Source organism: Taurulus bubalis, assembly GCF_910589615.1.
Source record: "Taurulus bubalis genome assembly, chromosome: 5".
NCBI classification, from domain to species: Eukaryota; Metazoa; Chordata; class Actinopteri; order Perciformes; family Cottidae; genus Taurulus; species Taurulus bubalis.
In genome coordinates this window covers 3,153,505-3,174,500 of record NC_136593.1, presented here as the reverse complement: position 1 = coordinate 3,174,500, position 20,996 = coordinate 3,153,505, and the positions used below count along the sequence as shown (strand labels likewise).

Below are 20,996 nucleotides of genomic sequence, written 5' to 3'. Positions count from 1 at the left end.
CCTGCCTCGCTCTCTGGAGGTCGCTGGAGGCAACACTGAAGCGTCCTGCTGGTGTATCACCGCTCTCTGATGACGGTGACCGGTTTCACTGCCAAACAACTCCGAAATCGGCAAAGTAGCCCATGCGTCCTTCTCCCCAGGGGATGCCCTCCCAGCTCTTTCACACCTTGGGGTTCAGGGTCTGCCGGCGGGCCTGGAGCACCTCCACAGGGAGGCATCCACACCTGATGCCTGAGGGGTCAGCTGCCCAGGAGCAGCAGCTCTTTGCTCCCACGCTGTGTGGGACACTACAGGTGTCAAGCCCAACACGGCCCGGCGGGATAAGCTACAGGGTGACTGGTTGTACATAATCATCACGCTTAGAGAGGACGTAAACAGGGTTCTTATCACGGTCATGGAAAACCTGGAAAAGTCATGGAGTTTTAAAATGGTTATTTCCAGGCCTGGAAAAGTCCTTGAAAAAAATGTAATCCCCAAAGTGTAGTAAAAGTCCTGTAAATGTGTTATATTCATGTGTTCATGTAAATGTGTTATATTCATGTGTTCATGACGTTCATGTACGCTGAGTTTGAAATAATGAATATGCTTTTAAAAGAAAGACTCAAAATATAAGCAGGCATACATACAGGCATCTATATAAATGTTTATTCTTTTAATCAAACTATTGTCTCATTCATTTGAGTCATTTAAGGTTTACTGTATGCTTTGTATTCTCATTGTTGGTTTAAATACTACATTTACTCACTTTTTACTGTTTACACCCAGATTTCACTAAATGTTTGTAATGGACATTTGGTTTAAAGTCATGGAAATGCATTGGTCATAACATGTATGAACGCTGGTAAATGAATGTTAGGATGTGGAACCGTATCGCTCTCAAGCACTATCTATATTTGCATTTATCCAAAATAATTGATAATGCAAAAATGTAAAGCAGAAGCTCTACCAGAGGGAAAAGATGTTGCACGGAAGCTTTGTGAACTCGGCGAGGTTGAAGGACGATGATGCAGAAACAACAAACATCCCTCTGTATTAACACACACAGATCACTTCTTTCATAATTCATGTTTATGTGCATCAGTATTGACTGTGCATCTCATTAACTCCCATCATCCTCTTCTGTAACTCGCCTCTCCTCTACCTCTAGCTCAGCAATGAGGACATTTTAATGCGATGTAGATGGCTGAATATGCCAAATAATGCATAATAATAATAATAATAATAAGTGCTCAATGTGGAAATGAGGCTGTGGTCGTGGAGATGGTTGTTTATCTTAACCATTGGCGATAAATGGATTAGAGATTGCATGCGGCCTTATGTAACTGAGCAGGGAGCTCTTATCGGGAGGTGGAAGTAGTGCCACAGGGCTCCGTTGTGGGTCCTCGACTTTTTAAACTGTGTTCTATGTTTCACCACCGGGAGTCGTCATCTGCAACGATCGAGAATGTGTTTCTTAGTTTCAATTGTCTTTAACTCTACACTGGTGTCCATCCTGTTTGGTTTTCAGTGGGATTGAAAAGAGATTTGTTTCTGCTTGCTTTAGCAAAATGAACCAACACCAGGCAGTTAAGCTAAAATACGCTGTTTGTTGCCAAATCTGAAAACCACAATTCACTCACGATCAATTGAAGTGTTTCTCGTATAAACAGTCTTCATTATCCCATTCTCTCTGCGGTCAAAGAGCATTAGCCAGTGTTGCAGGATTTTATTTCTCAATCTCTCATTAATTGTCGCTGGTTTTGTAATTCACATCAAAATGCCAGTCGGCCTCTATAGTGGAAGTAATATCACTCTCGGCCATTAATATCTACCGCTGTAGACATAATGGAGTCCATTGTTTCTCAAGCAGGAAATACTTACATGTACACACACACACACACACACACACACACACACACACACACACACACAGCGAGTGCTTTCAGTTTCCTGAGTATTATTAATTAACTGTCTAGGAAGTTAGTCATGAAGCCAAATGTGTGTGTGTGTGTGTGTGTGTGTGTGTGTGTGTGTGTGTGTGTGTGTGTGTGTGTGTTTGTGAAATCATTAACTAGTTTGAAGGATACTTGCATGCGCTATGAGGTCGCTGGCAGAAAAGACTCACTTTGTTGATGACATTTGCACGAGAGTCAGAGGAAACGGTCTCTCCTTTCCTTCTTTGTGCAGATCTATACGAGCAGTTTTAGCAATATTTTCTCACTGAAAGACACACGTCGTCCTCCTCGTGATGCATTTCATCTTTTTTATTTTGTTTTTAAAACCCGGAATCCATTTGAAATGTAATATGGTCCTCGACCTCCGTTTCAATATCGGGCAGAAAGTCAGAGAGTGGATGAACGAGAGAGTCAAAGACAGATGGAAAGAGATAAAGACATGACATGTTCCACAATGACAGACATCTGCTGACTACTAAGTGTGGATGTCTCTCTCTCTCTCTCTCTCTCTCTCTCTCTCTCCATTCCACGACGACATTGTGCTAGAACATCAAAATCAATGCAATCAAACGACATTGCCGAAACCTTTAAGATGGATGAAAGTTGAGGGTTTATGTGTGGACGAAGGCCCTTGCATGTATTACATTGTGCAACAATATTTTTTGGGGGGGGGATCTACAATCGCATTGTGTATTTTTAACATTCAACGTATCCCGTGGTTTCCAAAAATGTACGATGCCAAAAAAATGTCTGGCAACCCCAATCTGGTGCTATTCAGTATCAATGTGTTGCCAAGATGCACTCCTTCCATTTGAACCTTTCACAATAAAAGCCCTCGACATGAACACAAATTAGGAAGATGGAACTAAATTAAGTTCTTTGCATTTTTCTCAAAGGAAACTCAATGACATGGCTTGCAGTAGCTGATGCTAAGCAACAGTTCACCTCAGACAGACGGCTTGAAGCTGTTGAGGTGTTGCAACTATTGCATCATTGATTCCTATCGCTGCCGGCATGAACAGTTGTGAACAGTTCCATGTTTGTTTTGCTTAAACTGCTGTAACCGTTTAGGTTTGTAATGAAATTGAAGTTGCTTCAGAACAGGCTCTACACTTGTTGTGGTGACAAGTATCGCACCAGTTAAGCCAAGTGTGGGGCTTTGTGGTTGGTAGTGATATCGTTATGCCTTCCAAAAGCAGCTGACATGATTCAAGCCTAATTAATCTATGCGTGTGTGTGTGTGTGTGTGTGTGTGTGTGTGTCCACTCACACTCCCAAACCCCACCAGTACGAATTCAAAGAAGCCAAGCAACACTAATCGTCTTGATCCCAGGGCCCTCCAGGTTCGGGTGTAATGAGTCGAACATGAACACGTTAATGGAGGCCATTATCCATGAATCCATTGGCATTCTGTTAAAAGTGCATTTAAATGGTTTGCCAGGTACCAACGTCACCCTTGAGCCAGGCTTCTGTGCAGTTTGGCAGCAATAGAAAAGTATTCAGGGTTCTTATGGTCATGGAAAAGCTGGAAAAGTCATGGAGTTTTAAAATGGTTATTTCCAGGCCTGGAAAAGTCCTTGAAAAAACTGAAATCCCCAAAGTTTAGTAAAAGTCATGTAAATGTGTTATATTCATGTGTTCATGTCGTTCATCTACGCTGAGTTTGAAATAATGAATATGCTTTTAAAAGAAAGACTCAAAATATAAGCAGGCATACATACAGGCATCTATATAAATGTTTATTCTTTTAATCAAACTATTGTCTCATTCATTTAAATCATTTAAGGTTTACTGTATGCTTTGTATTCTCATTGTTAGTTTAAATACTACATTTACTCACTTTTTACTGTTTACACCCAGATTTCACTAAATGTTTGTCATGGACATTTGGTTTAAAGTCATGGAAAAGTCATGAAATCCACTGGTCAGAATGTGTATGAACCCTGTATATTGATAATAATTAGTTATTGAAAAACAAGCTCTTGTAATGTTCTTGGAAGTCATGAAAGTCGGCATTACACTGTTTCTACATTGACTGTATGTGAACTCTGCCACGTTTGCTGAGTGGTCTGGAGATCTTGTTTGTAACAACAACACAAGTTGTGTTCTTATTGCAGCTAACGTTGTATTTGTGTATCTGTTGGAGTGCAGTTGCCTCCACCTTGAATATGTCATGAATGACATGGATCACGGCAAAAGCTTTCAGGGCATATAGAATATGTGAAGACTTGAAATATACATGAATATACCTAGTGTTTTCCTCTCTTCTTTCAGCACTTGTTCTAAAGCTTTCAAACCCGGTTTGTTAGAAACCATTACCACCAGTCACCAGTCAAACACCGCAACATCCTTGGTTCCATTTAAAGAAAGAAGGATTCCTTTTTCGATCCAATTCTCACTGTTGTCTTTTCTTCTCCACTCCTGTTTCTCCAGAATGGCTCAAAAAGAGAAACTCCAGTGCCTGAAGGACTTCCACAAGGACACCCTGAAGCCGTCTCCCGGTAAAAGCCCCGGTACCCGGCCCGAAGACGAGGCCGAGGGCAAACATCCACAGAGGGAGAAGTGGGCCAGCAAGTTGGACTTTGTTCTGTCCGTCGCTGGCGGCTTTGTTGGTTTAGGGAACGTCTGGCGTTTCCCGTACCTCTGCTACAAGAATGGTGGAGGTAAGGCAGTGAAGTACCTCACCTTGATGTGCGTATCTGCTTCTCTGCGGTGTTTATTATAACGACTGTGCCTTCACTCCACCCAGGTGCATTTCTCATCCCCTACTTCATCTTCCTGTTTGGCGGAGGCCTGCCGGTCTTCTTCCTGGAGGTCTCCCTGGGTCAGTTCACCTCTGAGGGCGGCATCACCTGCTGGGAGAAGCTCTGCCCCATCTTTACCGGTACGTCCCCCGATGGATGGAGTCCATTGTTGGTGTAGCGTAGGGCGGTGCGGTATACCGGTTTCAAATGTACATACGGTATGAATCTTTCATATACCGTCACAACTGTTGGCGCTCTTCGACAGGCAGCGAAATGTATTTTGCACCGCTGAGAGCGCAGTGGTCTGAGCTACTTACGGGTCATGGTTATAACTTTACTCATGGTTATAACTTTAGTCATGGTTATAACTTGTGTCATGGTTATAACTTTACGTATGGTTATAACTTGTGTCATGGTTCTAACTTTACGCATGGTTATAACTTTAGTCATGGTTATGACTTGTGTCATGGTTATAACTTGTGTCATGGTTATAACTTTAGTCATGGTTATAACTTGTGTCATGGTTATAACTTTACTCATGGTTATAACTTGTGTCATGGTTATAACTTTAGTCATGGTTATAACTTGTGTCATGGTTGTAACTTGTGTCATGGTTATAACTTTACTCATGGTTATAACTTTAGTCATGGTTATAACTTGTGTCATGGTTATAACTTTACTCATGGTTATAACTTGTGTCATGGTTATAACTTGTGTCATGGTTATAACTTTACTCATGGTTATAACTTGTGTCATGGTTATAACTTTACTCATGGTTATAACTTTAGTCATGTTATAACTTTAGTCATGGTTGTAACTTGTGTCATGGTTATAACTTGTGTCATGGTTATAACTTGTGTCATGGTTATAACTTTAGTCATGGTTATAACTTTACTCATGGTTATAACTTGTGTCATGGTTATAACTTTACTCATGGTTATAACTTTAGTCATGTTATAACTTTAGTCATGGTTATAACTTGTGTCATGGTTATAACTTTACTCATGGTTATAACTTTAGTCATGTTATAACTTTAGTCATGGTTATAACTTGTGTCATGGTTATAACTTTAGTCATGGTTATAACTTTAGTCATGGTTGTAACTTGTGTCATGGTTATAACTTTAGTCATGGTTATAACTTTACTCATGGTTGTAACTTGTGTCATGGTTATAACTTGTGTCATGGTTATAACTTTAGTCATGGTTATAACTTTACTCATGGTTATAACTTGTGTCATGGTTATAACTTTACTCATGGTTATAACTTTACTCATGGTTATAACTTTACTCATGGTTATAACTTTAGTCATGGTTATAACTTGTGTCATGGTTATAACTTTACTCATGGTTATAACTTTACTCATGGTTATAACTTTAGTCATGGTTGTAACTTTAGTCATGGTTAAAACTTTATAACAACAATTAATAACCCACAACTAGCGCTCTTTAACAGGTAAAACACCACAACACAACAGTTTGTGACACATAAACAATTTGTAACACTAATAATTGTACATTTATAAAATTACACTGCTGAACTGCATGCTGGGTAAAGCTCACCCACTATCACAACAAGAAGAAACTCCGTCGGAAGAGACAGACTCTTCCTGTTTGTCTCTTCTTGTTTTTTTCCCACCTACATTCCCCTGGGTCCTAAGTCCCTCCATGTTTAGCTTCCAATGTACCATCAGTACAAACAGCTGCTCACCACTCTAACAGCTGTTCAGTTGGCCGGCGGTCCTTTTCAGCATCAATGAATGAAAAAATACTGTGATATACCGTGAAATCGCTAGTCGTACAAAATACCGTGATAGGACTTTTTGGCCATACCGCCCAGCCCTAGTGTAGCGTTGCATTTAATAGAGCAGCGAAAAATAATTGTGGTGGAGGACGGACTCCACCCTCCTCACCTGTGTGCAGGTGTGTCTCGCCTCTCGGGGCTCGTAGACGCTTCCTGCCTCCTGAACCCCGTGGAGACACAGTATCATTTACAAGGACGGGCATGGGGCGACTACAGTGTCATGTTCTGATGACTCTTAGATTCTGCAAGGTTATTCAGAAAATCTCGCCGATTCATGGAAATGTAAGATTATTTGAGGTCTTTGTGTCTCCTCCTAAAGGGTGATTACGTATCCTTGTATGATGGTTTATATTTCACGAGATTTTTTTTACGAGAAGTTCTTTTCATATTTTGACACAAACAACGGTCTACTGGGTCAAAGTCTGTTGATGTTTAACCAAGTTTTATTACATAAATGTATGACATGGTTTATATATGAATGATCGTCTGGTCGCATGACACACACAGTATTACATAGGCTTTTGGTATATATATATATATATATATATATATATATATATATATATATATATATATATATAATCATCTGTCGGCTCCGCCCACAGCTCAGACCATAGCTCCGCCCACTGCCCTTCCTCCTGCTCAGCTCCTGTCCTCACATGTTTGCAGCTCTGTTGTTTTTCAGAGGATTCTGAGTCACTCAGCTCTCCTCCAATCACACGTTACCCTGCACCCGTTACCAGGCAACCAGGCACTGCACCGGTCCACCGACACTGAGGCCTCGATTCAGCGCTCACCTCCTTTCTCTCCTCCTTTCTCTCCTCCTCTTCTCTCTCTTCCCCTCTCTCCTCCTCTCTCTATATCCTCCTCTCTCACCTCCTCTCTCACCTCCTTTCTCACCTCCTTTCTCACCTCCTTTCTCACCTCCTTTCTCTCCTCTCACCTCCTTTCTCACCTCTTCTCTCTCACCTCCTCTCTCTATATCCTCCTCTCTCTCACCTCCTCTCTCACACCTCCTTTCTCACCTCCTCTCTCACCTCCTCTCTCACACCTCCTTTCTCACCTCCTCTCTCACCTCCTCTCTCTATATCCTCTTCTCTCTCACCTCCTCTCTCTCACCTCCTCTCTCACCTCCTCTCTCTATATCCTCCTCTCTCACCTCCTCTCTCTATATCCTCCTCTCTCTCACCTCCTCTCTCACCTCCTTTCTCCCCTCCTCCCACTCTCACCTTCTTGTCTCTCACCTCCTCCACTCGCTTTCACCTGATTCATGATTTTACCCCTGACATCATATTTCCTTCCTCTCCTCTCTCTCCTCTCCTCTCTAATCTCTCCTCTCTCCTCTCTAATCTCTCCTCTCCTTTCTCCTCTCCTCTCTCCTCTCTTCTCTTCTCTAATCTCTCCTCTCTTCTCTCTCCTCTCCTCTCTAATCTCTCCTCTCCTCTCTCCTCTCTTCTCTCCTCTCTCTTCTCTCCTCTCTCCTCTCTCCTCTCTAATCTCTAATATCTCTCCTCTCCTATCTCCTCTCTCCTCTCCTCTCTCCTCTCTCCTCTCCTCTCTCCTCTCCTCTCTCCTCTCTCCTCTCTCCTCTCCTCTCTCCTCTCCTCTCTCCTCTCTCCTCTCTAATCTCTCCTCTCTCCTCTCTTCTCTCCTCTCTCCTCTCTAATCTCTAATATCTCTCCTCTCCTATCTCCTCTCTCTTCTCCTCTCTCCTCTCTCCTCTCTCCTCTCCTCTCTCCTCTCCTCTCCTCTCTCCTCTCTCCTCTCCTCTCTCCTCTCTCCTCTCTAATCTCTCCTCTCTCCTCTCTCCTCTCTCCTCTCCTCTCTAATCTCTCCTCTCCTCTCTCCTCTCTCCTCTCCTCTCTCCTCTCTCCTCTCTAATCTCTCCTCTCCTCTCTAATCTCTCCTCTCTCCTCTCTCCTCTCTCCTCTCTCCTCTCCTCTCTCCTCTCTAATCTCTCCTCTCTCCTCTCCTCTCCTCTCTCCTCTCTCCTCTCCTCTCTCCTCTCTTCTCTTCTCTAATCTCTCCTCTCTTCTCTCTCCTCTCCTCTCTAATCTCTCCTCTCCTCTCTCCTCTCTTCTCTCCTCTCTCTTCTCTCCTCTCTCCTCTCTCCTCTCTAATCTCTAATATCTCTCCTCTCCTATCTCCTCTCTCCTCTCCTCTCTCCTCTCTCCTCTCCTCTCTCCTCTCTCCTCTCTCCTCTCTCCTCTCTCCTCTCCTCTCTCCTCTCTCCTCTCTAATCTCTCCTCTCTCCTCTCTTCTCTCCTCTCTCCTCTCTAATCTCTAATATCTCTCCTCTCCTATCTCCTCTCTCTTCTCCTCTCTCCTCTCTCCTCTCTCCTCTCCTCTCTCCTCTCCTCTCCTCTCCTCTCTCCTCTCCTCTCTCCTCTCTCCTCTCTAATCTCTCCTCTCTCCTCTCTCCTCTCTCCTCTCCTCTCTAATCTCTCCTCTCCTCTCTCCTCTCTCCTCTCCTCTCTCCTCTCTCCTCTCTAATCTCTCCTCTCCTCTCTAATCTCTCCTCTCTCCTCTCTCCTCTCTCCTCTCCTCTCTCCTCTCTCCTCTCCTCTCTCCTCTCCTCTCCTCTTTAATCTCTCCTCTCCTCTCTCCTCTCTCCTCTCTCCTCATGTTTGTAATTTTATCGTCGTAACCGTTTCATTATCTTCATTTAATTATTTACTCTCGCCGCTTCTTCGCTTTCACATTCACTTTCTTCCTTTCAGACACATTATCCGTCTCACACACACACACACACACACACACACACACACACACACACATGGCCGAGACGGTGTACAGAGTGTCCCAAATCACATGTTGTTATGGCAACGAGAGAGAGAAAGAGAGAGAGAGAGAGAGAGAGAGAGAGACGTGAAGAAGGGGGAGAGATGGAATGAAGACAATGAAAAATAAAAAGGAGAGGGAGAGAGAGAGAAATAAGAGAGGGAGAAAGAGAGAGAGAAATAAATAAGAGAGGGAGAAAGAGAGATAGAGAAAAGAGATAAATACATAAGATAGGGATAAAGAGAGAGAGAGAAATAAATGAGAGAGAGAGAAAGAGAGAGAGTGAGATGGAGGAGGTAGAAGACAGGGAGAGAGGAGGTATAATAGAAAGAGAGAGAGGAGGTAGAGAGAGAGAGAGGAGGTATAATAGAAAGAGAGGGGAGGTAGAGAGAGGGAGAAAGGGAGAGGAGGTAGAGAGAGGGAGAAAGAGAGAGGAGGTAGAGAGAGGGAGAGAGAGAGAGAGAGAGGAGGTAGAGAGAGGGAGAAAGAGAGAGAGAGAGGAGGTAGAGAGAGGGAGAAAGAGAGAGAGGAGGTAGAGAGAGGGAGAAAGAGAGAGAGAGAGGAGGTAGAGAGAGCCTCTTCTCTGTCCTGTCAACACGTATATGTAATATATATATACATATATATATATATATATATATATATATATATATATATATATATATATATATATATATATATATATATATATATATATATATCTGTGATGGTTATCCCCTCAGCCCTGATGCTCCAGAGACAGGAGAACGTAAACAGAGCGGTCGAGGTCAGCCGGGGTCAGCGGACGCGTCTGTTTGTTTGATCAGCACTGTACCGTGTGTGTGTGTGTGTGTGTGTGTGTGTGTGTGTGTGTGTGTGTGTGTTTAAAGATGTGGATGATTGGCAGCTGCTAATTAGCAGCGTGATTAAGAGGACATGATGCGATGGTGAAATAGTGAAACACACACACTCAAATTCATGCGGCTATTTCACAAGGCGCAAGCACACACACACACACACACACTCTTACACACACACACAGATGGCCAATGACGTTGAAGGACATTAATCTGGATGAGTGGTCTCTGTCGGTGGTGTGTGCTGACTGATGGTACAAAACCACACACACACACACACACACACACGTAAATTCAACTAATGTACTCATGAGGACCCTCAGCGGCCACCATCATTACCTAGCCTCTTACCTAAAACATAATCATGTTCAAATCTTGACCCAAACCCCACCTCCTTCACCTGCCCCCATTTCCTTATCTCTCCATCCTCGTGTAGCAGGAACACACACACACACACACACAAACACACACACACACACAGCCTTGATCCTTTGTGATCCGACCTGTCATCAACATATAAGAGCAGCATAACACCATCGAAGGTAAAATAATCATAACCATGTTGCTGTCGACCTTGAGGAGAGACTCCATAATAATGTGTGTAACATTGTGTAACACAGCGTGTTGTGTAATGTTGTGTAACACAGCGCATTGTGTAACGTTGTGTAACACAGCGTGTTGTGTAATGTTGTGTAACACAGCGCATTGTGTAACGTTGTGTAACACAGCGTGTTGTGTAATGTTGTGTAACACAGCGCATTGTGTAACATTGTGTAACACAGCGTGTTGTGTAATGTTGTGTAACACAGCGCATTGTGTAACGTTGTGTAACACAGCGCATTGTGTAACGTTGTGTAACACAGCGCATTGTGTAACCTTGTGTAACACAGCGTGTTGTGTAACGTTGTGTAACACAGCGTGTTGTGTAATGTTGTGTAACACAGCGCATTGTGTAACGTTGTGTAACACAGCGTGTTGTGTAATGTTGTGTAACACAGCGCATTGTGTAACGTTGTGTAACACAGCGTGTTGTGTAATGTTGTGTAACACAGCGCATTGTGTAACGTTGTGTAACACAGCGTGTTGTGTAACGTTGTGTAACACAGCGTGTTGTGTAATGTTGTGTAACACAGCGCATTGTGTAACGTTGTGTAACACAGCGCATTGTGTAATGCAGCGCGTTGTGTAACATTGTGTAGCGCAGCGCGTTGTGTAACGCGTTGTGTAACGCGTTGTGTAACGCGTTGTGTAACGCGTTGTGTAGCGCAGTGCGTTGTGTAACGCAGCGTGTTGTGTAACATTGTGTAGCGCAGCGCGTTGTGTAACGCGTTGTGTAACGCGTTGTGTAACGCGTTGTGTAACGCAGTGCGTTGTGTAACGCAGCGCGTTGTGTAGCGCAGCGCGTTGTGTAACGCAGTGCGTTGTGTAACGCAGCGCATTGTGTAACGTTTTGTAACCCAGCGCGTTGTGTAACGTTGTGTAACGATGTGTAACGATGTGTAACGCAGCGCGTTGTGTAACATTGTGTAACGTTGTGTAACGCAGCGCGTTGTGTAACGCAGCGCGTTGTGTAACGTTGTGTAACGTGTAACGTTGTGCAACGTTGTGTAACATTGTGTAACGTTGTGTAACATTGTGTAACGTTGTGTAACGCAGCGCGTTGTGTAACGTTGTGTAACGTTGTGTAACGCAGCGCGTTGTGTAACGTTGTGTAACGTGTAACGTTGTGCAACGTTGTGTAACATTGTGTAACGTTGTGTAACGCAGCGCGTTGTGTAACGTTGTGTAACGTTGTGTAACGCAGCGCGTTGTGTAACGTTGTGTAACGTGTAACGTTGTGCAACGTTGTGTAACATTGTGTAACGTTGTGTAACACAGCGCGTTGTGTAACGTTGTGCAACGTTGTGTAACGCAGCGTGTTGTGTAACGTTGTGTAACGCTGTGTAACGCTGTGTAACGCAGCGCGTTGTGTAACGTTGTGTAACGTGTAACGCAGCGCGTTGTGTAACGTTGTGTAACGCAGCGCGTTGTGTAACGTTGTGTAACGTTGTGTAACGCAGCCCCGTCGGGTACGAACACACGAGTCTGGCAGCTTCACAGAGGAGACACACAACACAACGAGGTGATTCAGAAGGAAAACGTAGAAACAAGAGTGTGTTATTCACGCTGAAGACACACAATCAACACAGGAACCTGTTTTACGCACCGTACGGTCAGAAAACAGGATGCAACAAAGTAACAATCAACTCTCAGCACTAACATTATTATTTTATTATTATTATTATTATTATTATTATTATATCTCGCTATGCGTTGACTAGATGTTGGATGTTCAAAGTCAAGGTCACTGTGACCTCTCCCCTGTCCCATGGGTGTGTTATTTATCTCGGGATCGCCTTCAGCAATTTCTTTTTTTCAGAGGTCAAAGGTCACTGTGACGCTTTTATCCATATCTCAAAAATTCCCTAATTATGAAAATGTCACTCAGATCTTGTAGCTGTTTTTAAGTCAAGTGCTGAATGTATTCTTTATTTATTTTATTTTGTATTATTATTATTATATTTCTCTTTGTATGTTTTTTATTTATATATATATATCAATATTATTTTACTTTATTGTCTGACAAACCTAATGTTTGTATCAGTCTATAATGTCACTTACATTTGTCTTCATTTAGATATGTATCTAAATGAAGACAAATGTAAGTGAACAAAAAACAACACTTTGTATCCACCATCAAGAGGCGGGTTCAGTTTGGAACTCTAATAATAATATGTTCTAAATGATGAATATCTCCTCTGCAGGAATTGGTTACGCCTCCATTGTGATCGTGTCCCTGCTGAATATTTACTACATCGTCATCCTGGCGTGGGGCCTCTACTACCTGTTCCAGGTAGGGTGGGAAACAACAACAACTCAGAACAGTGTGTGTGTGTGTGTGTGTGTGTGTGTGTGTGTGTGTGTGTGTGTGTGTGTGTGTGTGTGTGTGTGTGATAGTCAGAAAGAATATCTCTTCAGTCTGCCTGTAGGAGGATGCGTGGTGTCATTACTATGATTTATGACATTTCATTTGTGAGTGTAATGAACAGTAAACTCATAAACCTGTAATACCTGAGTCGTAAAACAAGAGTAGTAAAGTAGTAACAAATGAGGCACATTATTAAACATGTTGCTGCATTTGAACTTGAGTACAGTGATCATTTATTTGTCAGTGTTTAATTTATTTGACGTAACTTCTGCTTCATTCCCGCCCCAGTGCTTTCAGCCGGAGCTTCCCTGGGCCAAGTGCAACCAGCCCTGGAACACCGAGCACTGCATCGAGGACTCCTTCCGCAAGAACAAAACCTTCTGGCTGGCCGCCAACATCTCCAACTTCACCTCCCCCGTCACCGAGTTCTGGGAGTGAGTTACACGAGCAGCGCTTTGATGTAGCTACAGTCTACGTCCATGAGGCAGGCTATTAAAGGGATGCTTCACTAACGAAATGACCAGTGTGTTACCTTGAATTCTTAAAGAACAGATTATTTTTCTTCTGTGTCTCCATGGGGAACTGAGAATAATTGCCACAAAGAAATGAGTAAAACCTTGAAGAATTGGAACTGTGAGGACTCTGAGACGGTGTTATTAAATAGTATGATTTTGGCGAAGAATTCAAGGTAACGCACGTCGAGTAACTGACGTACAAATGGTCATTTTGTGGGTGTATTCCCTTTAAGGTCCTGGGCGGACATTAAGGAACTGTAATCCAGAGGCTTTGCTTTGATCTGATTGGCTGGCAGTCAGAGACTATAAAGAGACATGGACACATTTAACTCATTTTATACCAGGTCACAAATCAAGAAGAAAACATGTTAGGTATCAAATTAAACGTAAAAATCAGGGCTACAATAATATATAAACACAACTCAAATAATAAATAGGGTTTGGGTGAAGGGGTTCTTGGGTAGTGCCAAAGAAAACCTGTCCACAGGACACAGGAAGTAGTTCACACACGGCAGGTGTTTGGTCGTTAGGCTCTTAAAGACTCTCACAGGTGTGAAACGCCTTCTTGATTCATTTGAAAGTCGTGGCCCCGCCCACTCACAGCTCTCCCTCCCTGCAGACACAACGTCCTGGGCATCAGCAGCGGCATCGATGACATCGGCCCCGTGAAATGGGACCTGGCTCTGTGCCTGCTGCTGGTCTGGGTCATCTGCTTCTTCTGCATCTGGAAGGGAGTGAAGACCACCGGCAAGGTAACCGCCAGCTTCTGTCTTCCTCTACTGCCGTTTGTGCCGTTGTGTTTTTGCACCGCTAATCCAGGGGAGCGAGAGTGTGTTCCTCCTGGAGACGGCCCACTTCTACCATCGCCGTATGGTGACGGGGTGACGCTCACGTGACTTTTCTTTCACTGCGGTTTCACCGAGACGACAATAGGAGCTTCTGTATGTCCAAACTGTTCAGGGAAATGCAAGTTGTTTCTCCTCGAGGCCTGGGTCAGCAGCAGCAAACGCATGTGCTAGCAGCGTTTAAAGGGTCTAAATCCCTTTGTGTCCTCTTTTTTTCAAGTCATTAAAAGACCGGCCGAGTTGAGTTTGAGTTCTGCCGACATTTCGGTTGCAAGAGGAAGAACCGGAACAACCTCCGGTTCCACTTTGCTGCTGTTGTTCCCCCCAAACTCTGCAGCATTTCCTCAAATCAATGCACCACCTGCCTTTCAGACTGAGACAGAATGCGTCAGAGCGCTCAGACAAACTATGAACACACTTCTTCAATTTCTTGTTTATTTCCTGATATAAACAGTTGGTGCTGTGTACTTTCATGTGTCCTTTTGACAGCCCGATGAGGAGCGTTGCTTTGTGCAGCGCTGCATTGGATGACTGCACAAAGGGAACATTTTAAGACCTTTCTTCAGCTGCAACACTCACGGCAGCTCAATCCGACCCAGACGGCTGTTTTTAGAGCCTCGACACTATTTATTGATCGGTCGGGGCTGAGTTATGCTCTCTGGTTGCTCCAAGTTGTAACTCCTGTAATAAAGCCACCGCTGCAAGGCCAAGTGTGGTCGCCGCTCTCCAATAACGGATACTGACACACTGGTATTGATTTAAGGGACAGCATGTGGTTTGTTCTGGTCGTCATCCAAGACTTGTTCACACATTCATCCAACAAGTCCCTGTAATGACTTCAAAGATATTAGCTAATACACCAATAACAGATGACTGATCGTGTCGTGGTCGAGACGCATCATCAAACATGGAGGCCGGCTTCAATAACTCCTGTACTTCCTGTTCTCCCCCAGGTGGTCTACGTCACGGCCACGTTCCCCTTCGTCATGCTCATCGTGCTGCTGATCCGGGGCGTGACGCTGCCGGGTGCATCCGCGGGCATCAAGTTCTACCTGTACCCCGACCTCGCTCGTCTGCAGGACCCAGAGGTAGGTGCCCCTGTGCTGCCCGAGTGAGAAAAACCCGTCGCTGGGCTCCCGTTGCTGGTCCCTTGGTGCAGCCGGACATCTGCTTCCTGTTGTCAGAACCTACGTCTGGCTGCACATAAAGGGCTGGTAGTGGAATTGAAAACAGTAGCTGAGTTTATTAGCTTTATTAGTTTAAATTGGCGCCTTATTTGCACGTCTTTTTTTGCGAAATTTTCAAAAATATTCAAAATGTTTTTTTCAGAAAACACTAAAAATGTAATCGGGGTGCACAACAGGCATACTGTAATACCGGTCAGATGATGTTATGATTACTAATATTATGTTCGATTGAAATTTTCATTGACAAAAATGCTAACTAAATTGCTAGCTTAAATACTAGCTTCAAAATACCATCTTGAAAAGCTTGTAAAATTGCCTAAGTCACATTGTCTTTTGACTTAGGTCAAATTATATTATGATTACTAATATTATGTTCCAGTGAGATTTTCATTGACTAAAATGCTAACGAAATTGCTAGCTTAAATGCTAGCTTCAAAATGCCATCTTGAAAAGCTTGTAAAATTGCCGAAGTCCCATTGTCTTTTGACTTCGGCAAAATAAAATGGCCGAAGTCACACTCTTGACATCGGCCGTTATACTGGAGGAAGGTCACGATATGGAAACACGCCTAGTGTGCCCCACAACTTAAGCCCCGCCCCCTCCGTGCCCCCGCGCCCCCCTCAGCAGCAGGCCTCAGCCTTTCTGTCCCCCTACCTCACAGGTGTGGATCGACGCCGGCACCCAGATCTTCTTCTCCTACGCCATCTGTTTGGGCGCCATGACTTCCTTGGGGAGCTACAACAAGTATAAATACAACTGCTACAGGTGAGGCATCAGTTTTCAGTGAGGGGGGGTTGGCGGTGGGAGGAGAGAGGGGAGTGAAGGGATCCTTGTGTGTTCATTAACAAATCCTCCTCATGACATATGTGTGACATAGGGACTGTTTGCTGCTGGGAGCCCTCAACAGTGGTACCAGTTTTGTGTCTGGCTTCGCAATATTTTCCGTCCTGGGCTTCATGGCACAAGAGCAAGGGGTGGACATTGCTGATGTGGCAGAGTCAGGTACGAGGGTTCTGTAAAGGCGGCAGTGATGGTGGGCGCTGCTTCCTGGTTAACAAATTAAAACAACAGTTTATGACAAAGAAAAACAGCAACGAATCCCAAACGAATTGAACTTGGTATCAAATGGATTCCCTTGATTAATGACAAATGACGGCATCGGAATATGGAAGTTTCCGCAATCAAACACTACTTGACAAAAAAGCAGAACGTGAGCAATATATGAACGTCTGATCAGCGTTAGCGCATCATTCCAGGAGACGCAGGCTGGATGGGTTAGGGATGATGGAGGTGTAGTTTCTGCAGAGACGGAGACATTGAGGGAAGTTAAAAGACGAGCTAGAGTTTACACCTAGGACTAGCTATACTAGGACAGCGTGCTAGCTTAACCCTTGTGCCTCATAGTGAAGAATTGTTCAATCATTTTGGCTGTGTTTATGCATATGGAATACATTTTGGCATACTTTTTTTTTTTTTTATTCTAATTTTGGAAGTTCAACCTCAGCTCCTATAATTAACAAAAATGTCCCCATTGAAACCCAATAATTATAATACAAGCATTTTTAATTCCACGGCCATTAAAGTATTAAATCATGTATTATATTACATCAGTCTTTTAATTTAAGTCCCTGGATTTTTTTTTTATTACTATTTTCAAACAAATTTAGCCATTTTCTCAAGTTTGCCCGATGGAGTAAATACATGCTGTTCTCCTGGTTTCCACTAGGGGCATAGCTGCTATATTATGGAGCACTGCAGCGTTTGATGCAATGCATTCAAATCAATGTTGTTGCTCATCATTGACTGACATCCCCATTGCTGTGGTTCCTATATATCGGAGTGACACATTGACACATCGGTGTTATTAGTTGTTTCTTCAAAAGTTAAACATTTTCTAGAACCGGCAACTTTATCTTTTTAGGTAATTTATGTTAAGGACCACAGCTTTAAATCACTAAACCACAGAAGTCCATGGTTACCATGAACTACTAAACTAAAATGTCAGCACAGTGAACAATAACACATGAGACTTTGGGCTTTCAAAAAGCTTGCATGCAAAGTACCCAACATCATTTCCATGGATTTAAAGTATATCTCTTAGAATGTGTAGTCTATTGATGAACACTTCATGAGGCTGGAAACGCAACCTTTTGCTTTTGTGAGGAGACAAAAACAGCCTCTTTCAAGCTGGAAGTCATGCCTAGTTTTTTATTTTAATCACACAAGAATTTCATTAATGCTTGTTTTTCACATCCCAAGCGGATAAAAGATGAATGTCGGCTCTTTCTATAAAAACACACTCCAGATTACCTCAGAGAAGTGAACGCTGCTGTTTGGAGAGCTTGAACCTCCTCTTCTCTGGATTTGACACGCTTGTGTTCCATTAAGGCGATACTTTAAAGACACGAGACATCTTGTTTGCCATTAAATTAAACAAACCTGTCATTGGTGCTGATTACAATGACGTCGTCGGCCCCGTCTCCATCTATCGCCCCCGAGATCCCAACAAAAGCAAATAAAAAAAAAACCTCAAACACTGTCCATGCTGCCAGCCCAGTCGATACGAATATTGGACAATTCTGTCGTCTCCAATTTAGTGCCGATTTAAATTTTTGTTATCAGAATTATCCAATATCAACGTTGTGTTTGGCGAGTGGGTTGATGCTCCACTGGTTACCCAAGAATAGAAGTGGATATCAGACCAAGTAGACGTGCACAGAGCGTCAGAATAGAGTTATTCAAAGTGCATCGCAGGTCTGTCTTAACCGCGACTGCTTGATCCCGATGCACTTGAACGCTGCATGGGAGATTATGCTGACTGTGGCTTCTGTTGACCCAAGAAATATTATGAAAACGTAGGTTTTGACATGTAGTTTGTATTGTACAGTCAAGTAATGAATAATCACACTGCTTGAAGTGGGTTCTTTATGATTTTAATCCTGCTAGCATTTCCCCTCTCAGAGAATGGAAGTCGGTCCTATTTTTTTCCGAGTCAACGCGGTGTTTGGTTGGATGCCTTGTCATATTTTGCAACAAAAAACGGAACATATTTATCCGTATATATCTCGCTATCAGCTGCAATGCTGTGTTGCTGTTTACGGCTGCTTCCCTGTTTCTTAACTTCTGTTTTACACTTCCCAATGTGCAGTAGCGTCAACGTCAAATTAAATCTCTTCATAACAAAAAAAAAGAAAATTTGACATACAAGTTTGCATCTGCTGCTGTTTTGCTACGGCCATTTTGCATTCCTCCATAGAGAGCATCAGTCAGGGATGCAGAATGGCTCGAGTGACGTAGGTGTCGACATACTTAAACAAAAAACTAAATCGTATAAGAAACCAAGATACACTTGATTTACCTTTTCTAGAAGTTGCCTCGTAAAGGTGAATCAAGCGTACCCCGGTTATCAAGCGCTCCATAGACTTGCTGCAATATGTCTGCAATCATCTACCGGCCTGGAATAACTTTACCTCACATATTAGACTCTATTGTTTTGTTTTCCTCTTTTTAAAAGATACTCAAAGTGTTCATTGTAAATGCTATGGAACGGTGTAAAGTGCATATAGTTAGAGATGTGTCTTAATAATGTTTACTAAGCAGGAAGTGCCAGGTAAGTAATGTGGGACGCATTTAAAACACAAAGTAGCCACACGTATAAACACAGCATTGTAGCCCAGGGTTGATCATGCATTCACATCTGGTTTTGCATCTCCATAGTTTGGGGCCTTTTCTTCCCACAGGGAGGCAGATCAGATCAGTTTTTCGGGACGCTAATGTTGCCTCCCCCCCACCCCCCCTCTGTCTGCTCTGACCCGCCCCCCCCGCCCCTCCCCCTCCCCTGCAGGTCCCGGCCTGGCGTTCATCGCGTACCCCAAGGCGGTCTCCATGATGCCTTTCCCCACCGTCTGGGCCGTTCTCTTCTTCGTCATGCTGCTGCTGCTTGGCCTCGACAGTCAGGTCAGCAGAGTGAAGTGGAAGCGTGTGAAGTGGAAGCGTGTGAAAGCCGCGAAAAGGAAGCGGCGATAACGCCTAGAAGTTACTGAGGTCGCAAAGCGCTGGCCGAGTAGAAGCCTGTCACAGACTTTAAGGGTTTTTAAAAAGCCTCCTGCAGCATGTTTGAGTAAATATTGTAAATAAAACACAGATTTTCGTTTTTTCAATCAACTTTATTCACAAAAAAAGGAAGAAACCAACATGTATCATACCAGCGATTAATTTAATTAAAGATTGCTGTAATCTGTAGATTATTTTTGAGATAAATCAATTAATTTTTTGGTCTATGAAAAATGTTGAGAATGTTATCCCAGTTTCTCAAAGTAAATATTGTAAATAAAACGCAGATTTTCTTTTTTTCAATCAACTTTATTCACAAAAAAGGAAGAAACCAACATGTATTATTCTTGAATGTAATTAAAGACTAATGTTTTAGAGATAAATCAATTAATCGTTTGAAAATGTCAGAAAATATTGAGAATGTTATCCCAGTTTCTCAAAGTCCAACATTATGTCTTTAAGTGTCTAATATCCAAAATAGATATTCAGTTTAATATCATATAAAACAGAGAAAAGCGTATTTAACCGTATTTACGAGGCTGAACCGCATTTTTCTGCCTGACTTTAACAATCAATTGATTATCAAAATAGGGAAATAGTCTGTGTGAAAACACACACACACACACACACACACACAAGTAAAACCTCGTAGTGAAACACCAGCGATGCTTTAATCCAGCGAATGAAAGCAAAAGGCTGAGGACCGAGCGACGTCCCCGTCTTGTATTCACCGGTCACCACTGTGTCCCCTGCAGTTCGTGGAGGTGGAAGGGCAGATCACATCACTGGTGGATCTGTATCCGTCCTTCCTAAGGAAGGGTTACCGCAGAGAGATCTTCATCGCTATCATCTGCAGCATCAGCTACCTGCTTGGACTCACCATGGTTACTAAGGTAAAGACACTGTTCACAAGGAAACACACAAAAAACAAAAAAGAAACCAGCGCCAGCAGATTTCCCCTTTCGCTAAGCCCCGCCCCCTTGAGTCGCAGCGGTTCAGGCTTCATCGTTGTCGGGCCGGTTCAGTGGATTTTAAATGTTGTGCCTCTGATAGTACTTTTATTTCCCCCTCCCACCCCCCAAAATTGTGTGTGCAGTTAGTGGCTGTGTGGGCTCCAAGGGGGCGGAGCTTAACGAAGTGTCAGTCGTAAACTTGATGAAACTCCTAAAAGAACACAAGAAGGGTTTCAGTGCATATTTAGATTGTCCATCACAGTCACAGTATTTATAAACACACAAAGCACATATTGATAGTGAAATATATTTATATATTTCCTTTATTAAAAACAGCAGCGACATTGTTCTGTCCCTGGAGAGACGCCGGGCGGCTAT

The 20,996-nt window shown here is 43.2% G+C and overlaps 1 protein-coding gene across 1 annotated transcript in view; it reads left to right on the top strand.

The window, feature by feature from the left end:
- Nucleotides 1–4,368: 4,368 nt before the first annotated feature.
- Nucleotides 4,369–20,996, top strand: part of LOC306736676 (sodium- and chloride-dependent taurine transporter-like) — a gene marked incomplete at its 5' end in the record, with an annotated part of 26,433 nt that continues 9,805 nt past the window's right edge. The window contains 10 exons of the mRNA XM_079218326.1: nt 4,369–4,597; nt 4,684–4,818; nt 12,902–12,990; nt 13,354–13,499; nt 14,200–14,332; nt 15,379–15,513; nt 16,274–16,377; nt 16,490–16,614; nt 19,457–19,569; nt 20,421–20,558. Coding sequence (XP_079074452.1) covers nt 4,369–4,597; nt 4,684–4,818; nt 12,902–12,990; nt 13,354–13,499; nt 14,200–14,332; nt 15,379–15,513; nt 16,274–16,377; nt 16,490–16,614; nt 19,457–19,569; nt 20,421–20,558 — 1,347 coding nt within the window. The remainder of the gene's footprint in view (nt 4,598–4,683; nt 4,819–12,901; nt 12,991–13,353; nt 13,500–14,199; nt 14,333–15,378; nt 15,514–16,273; nt 16,378–16,489; nt 16,615–19,456; nt 19,570–20,420; nt 20,559–20,996) is intronic.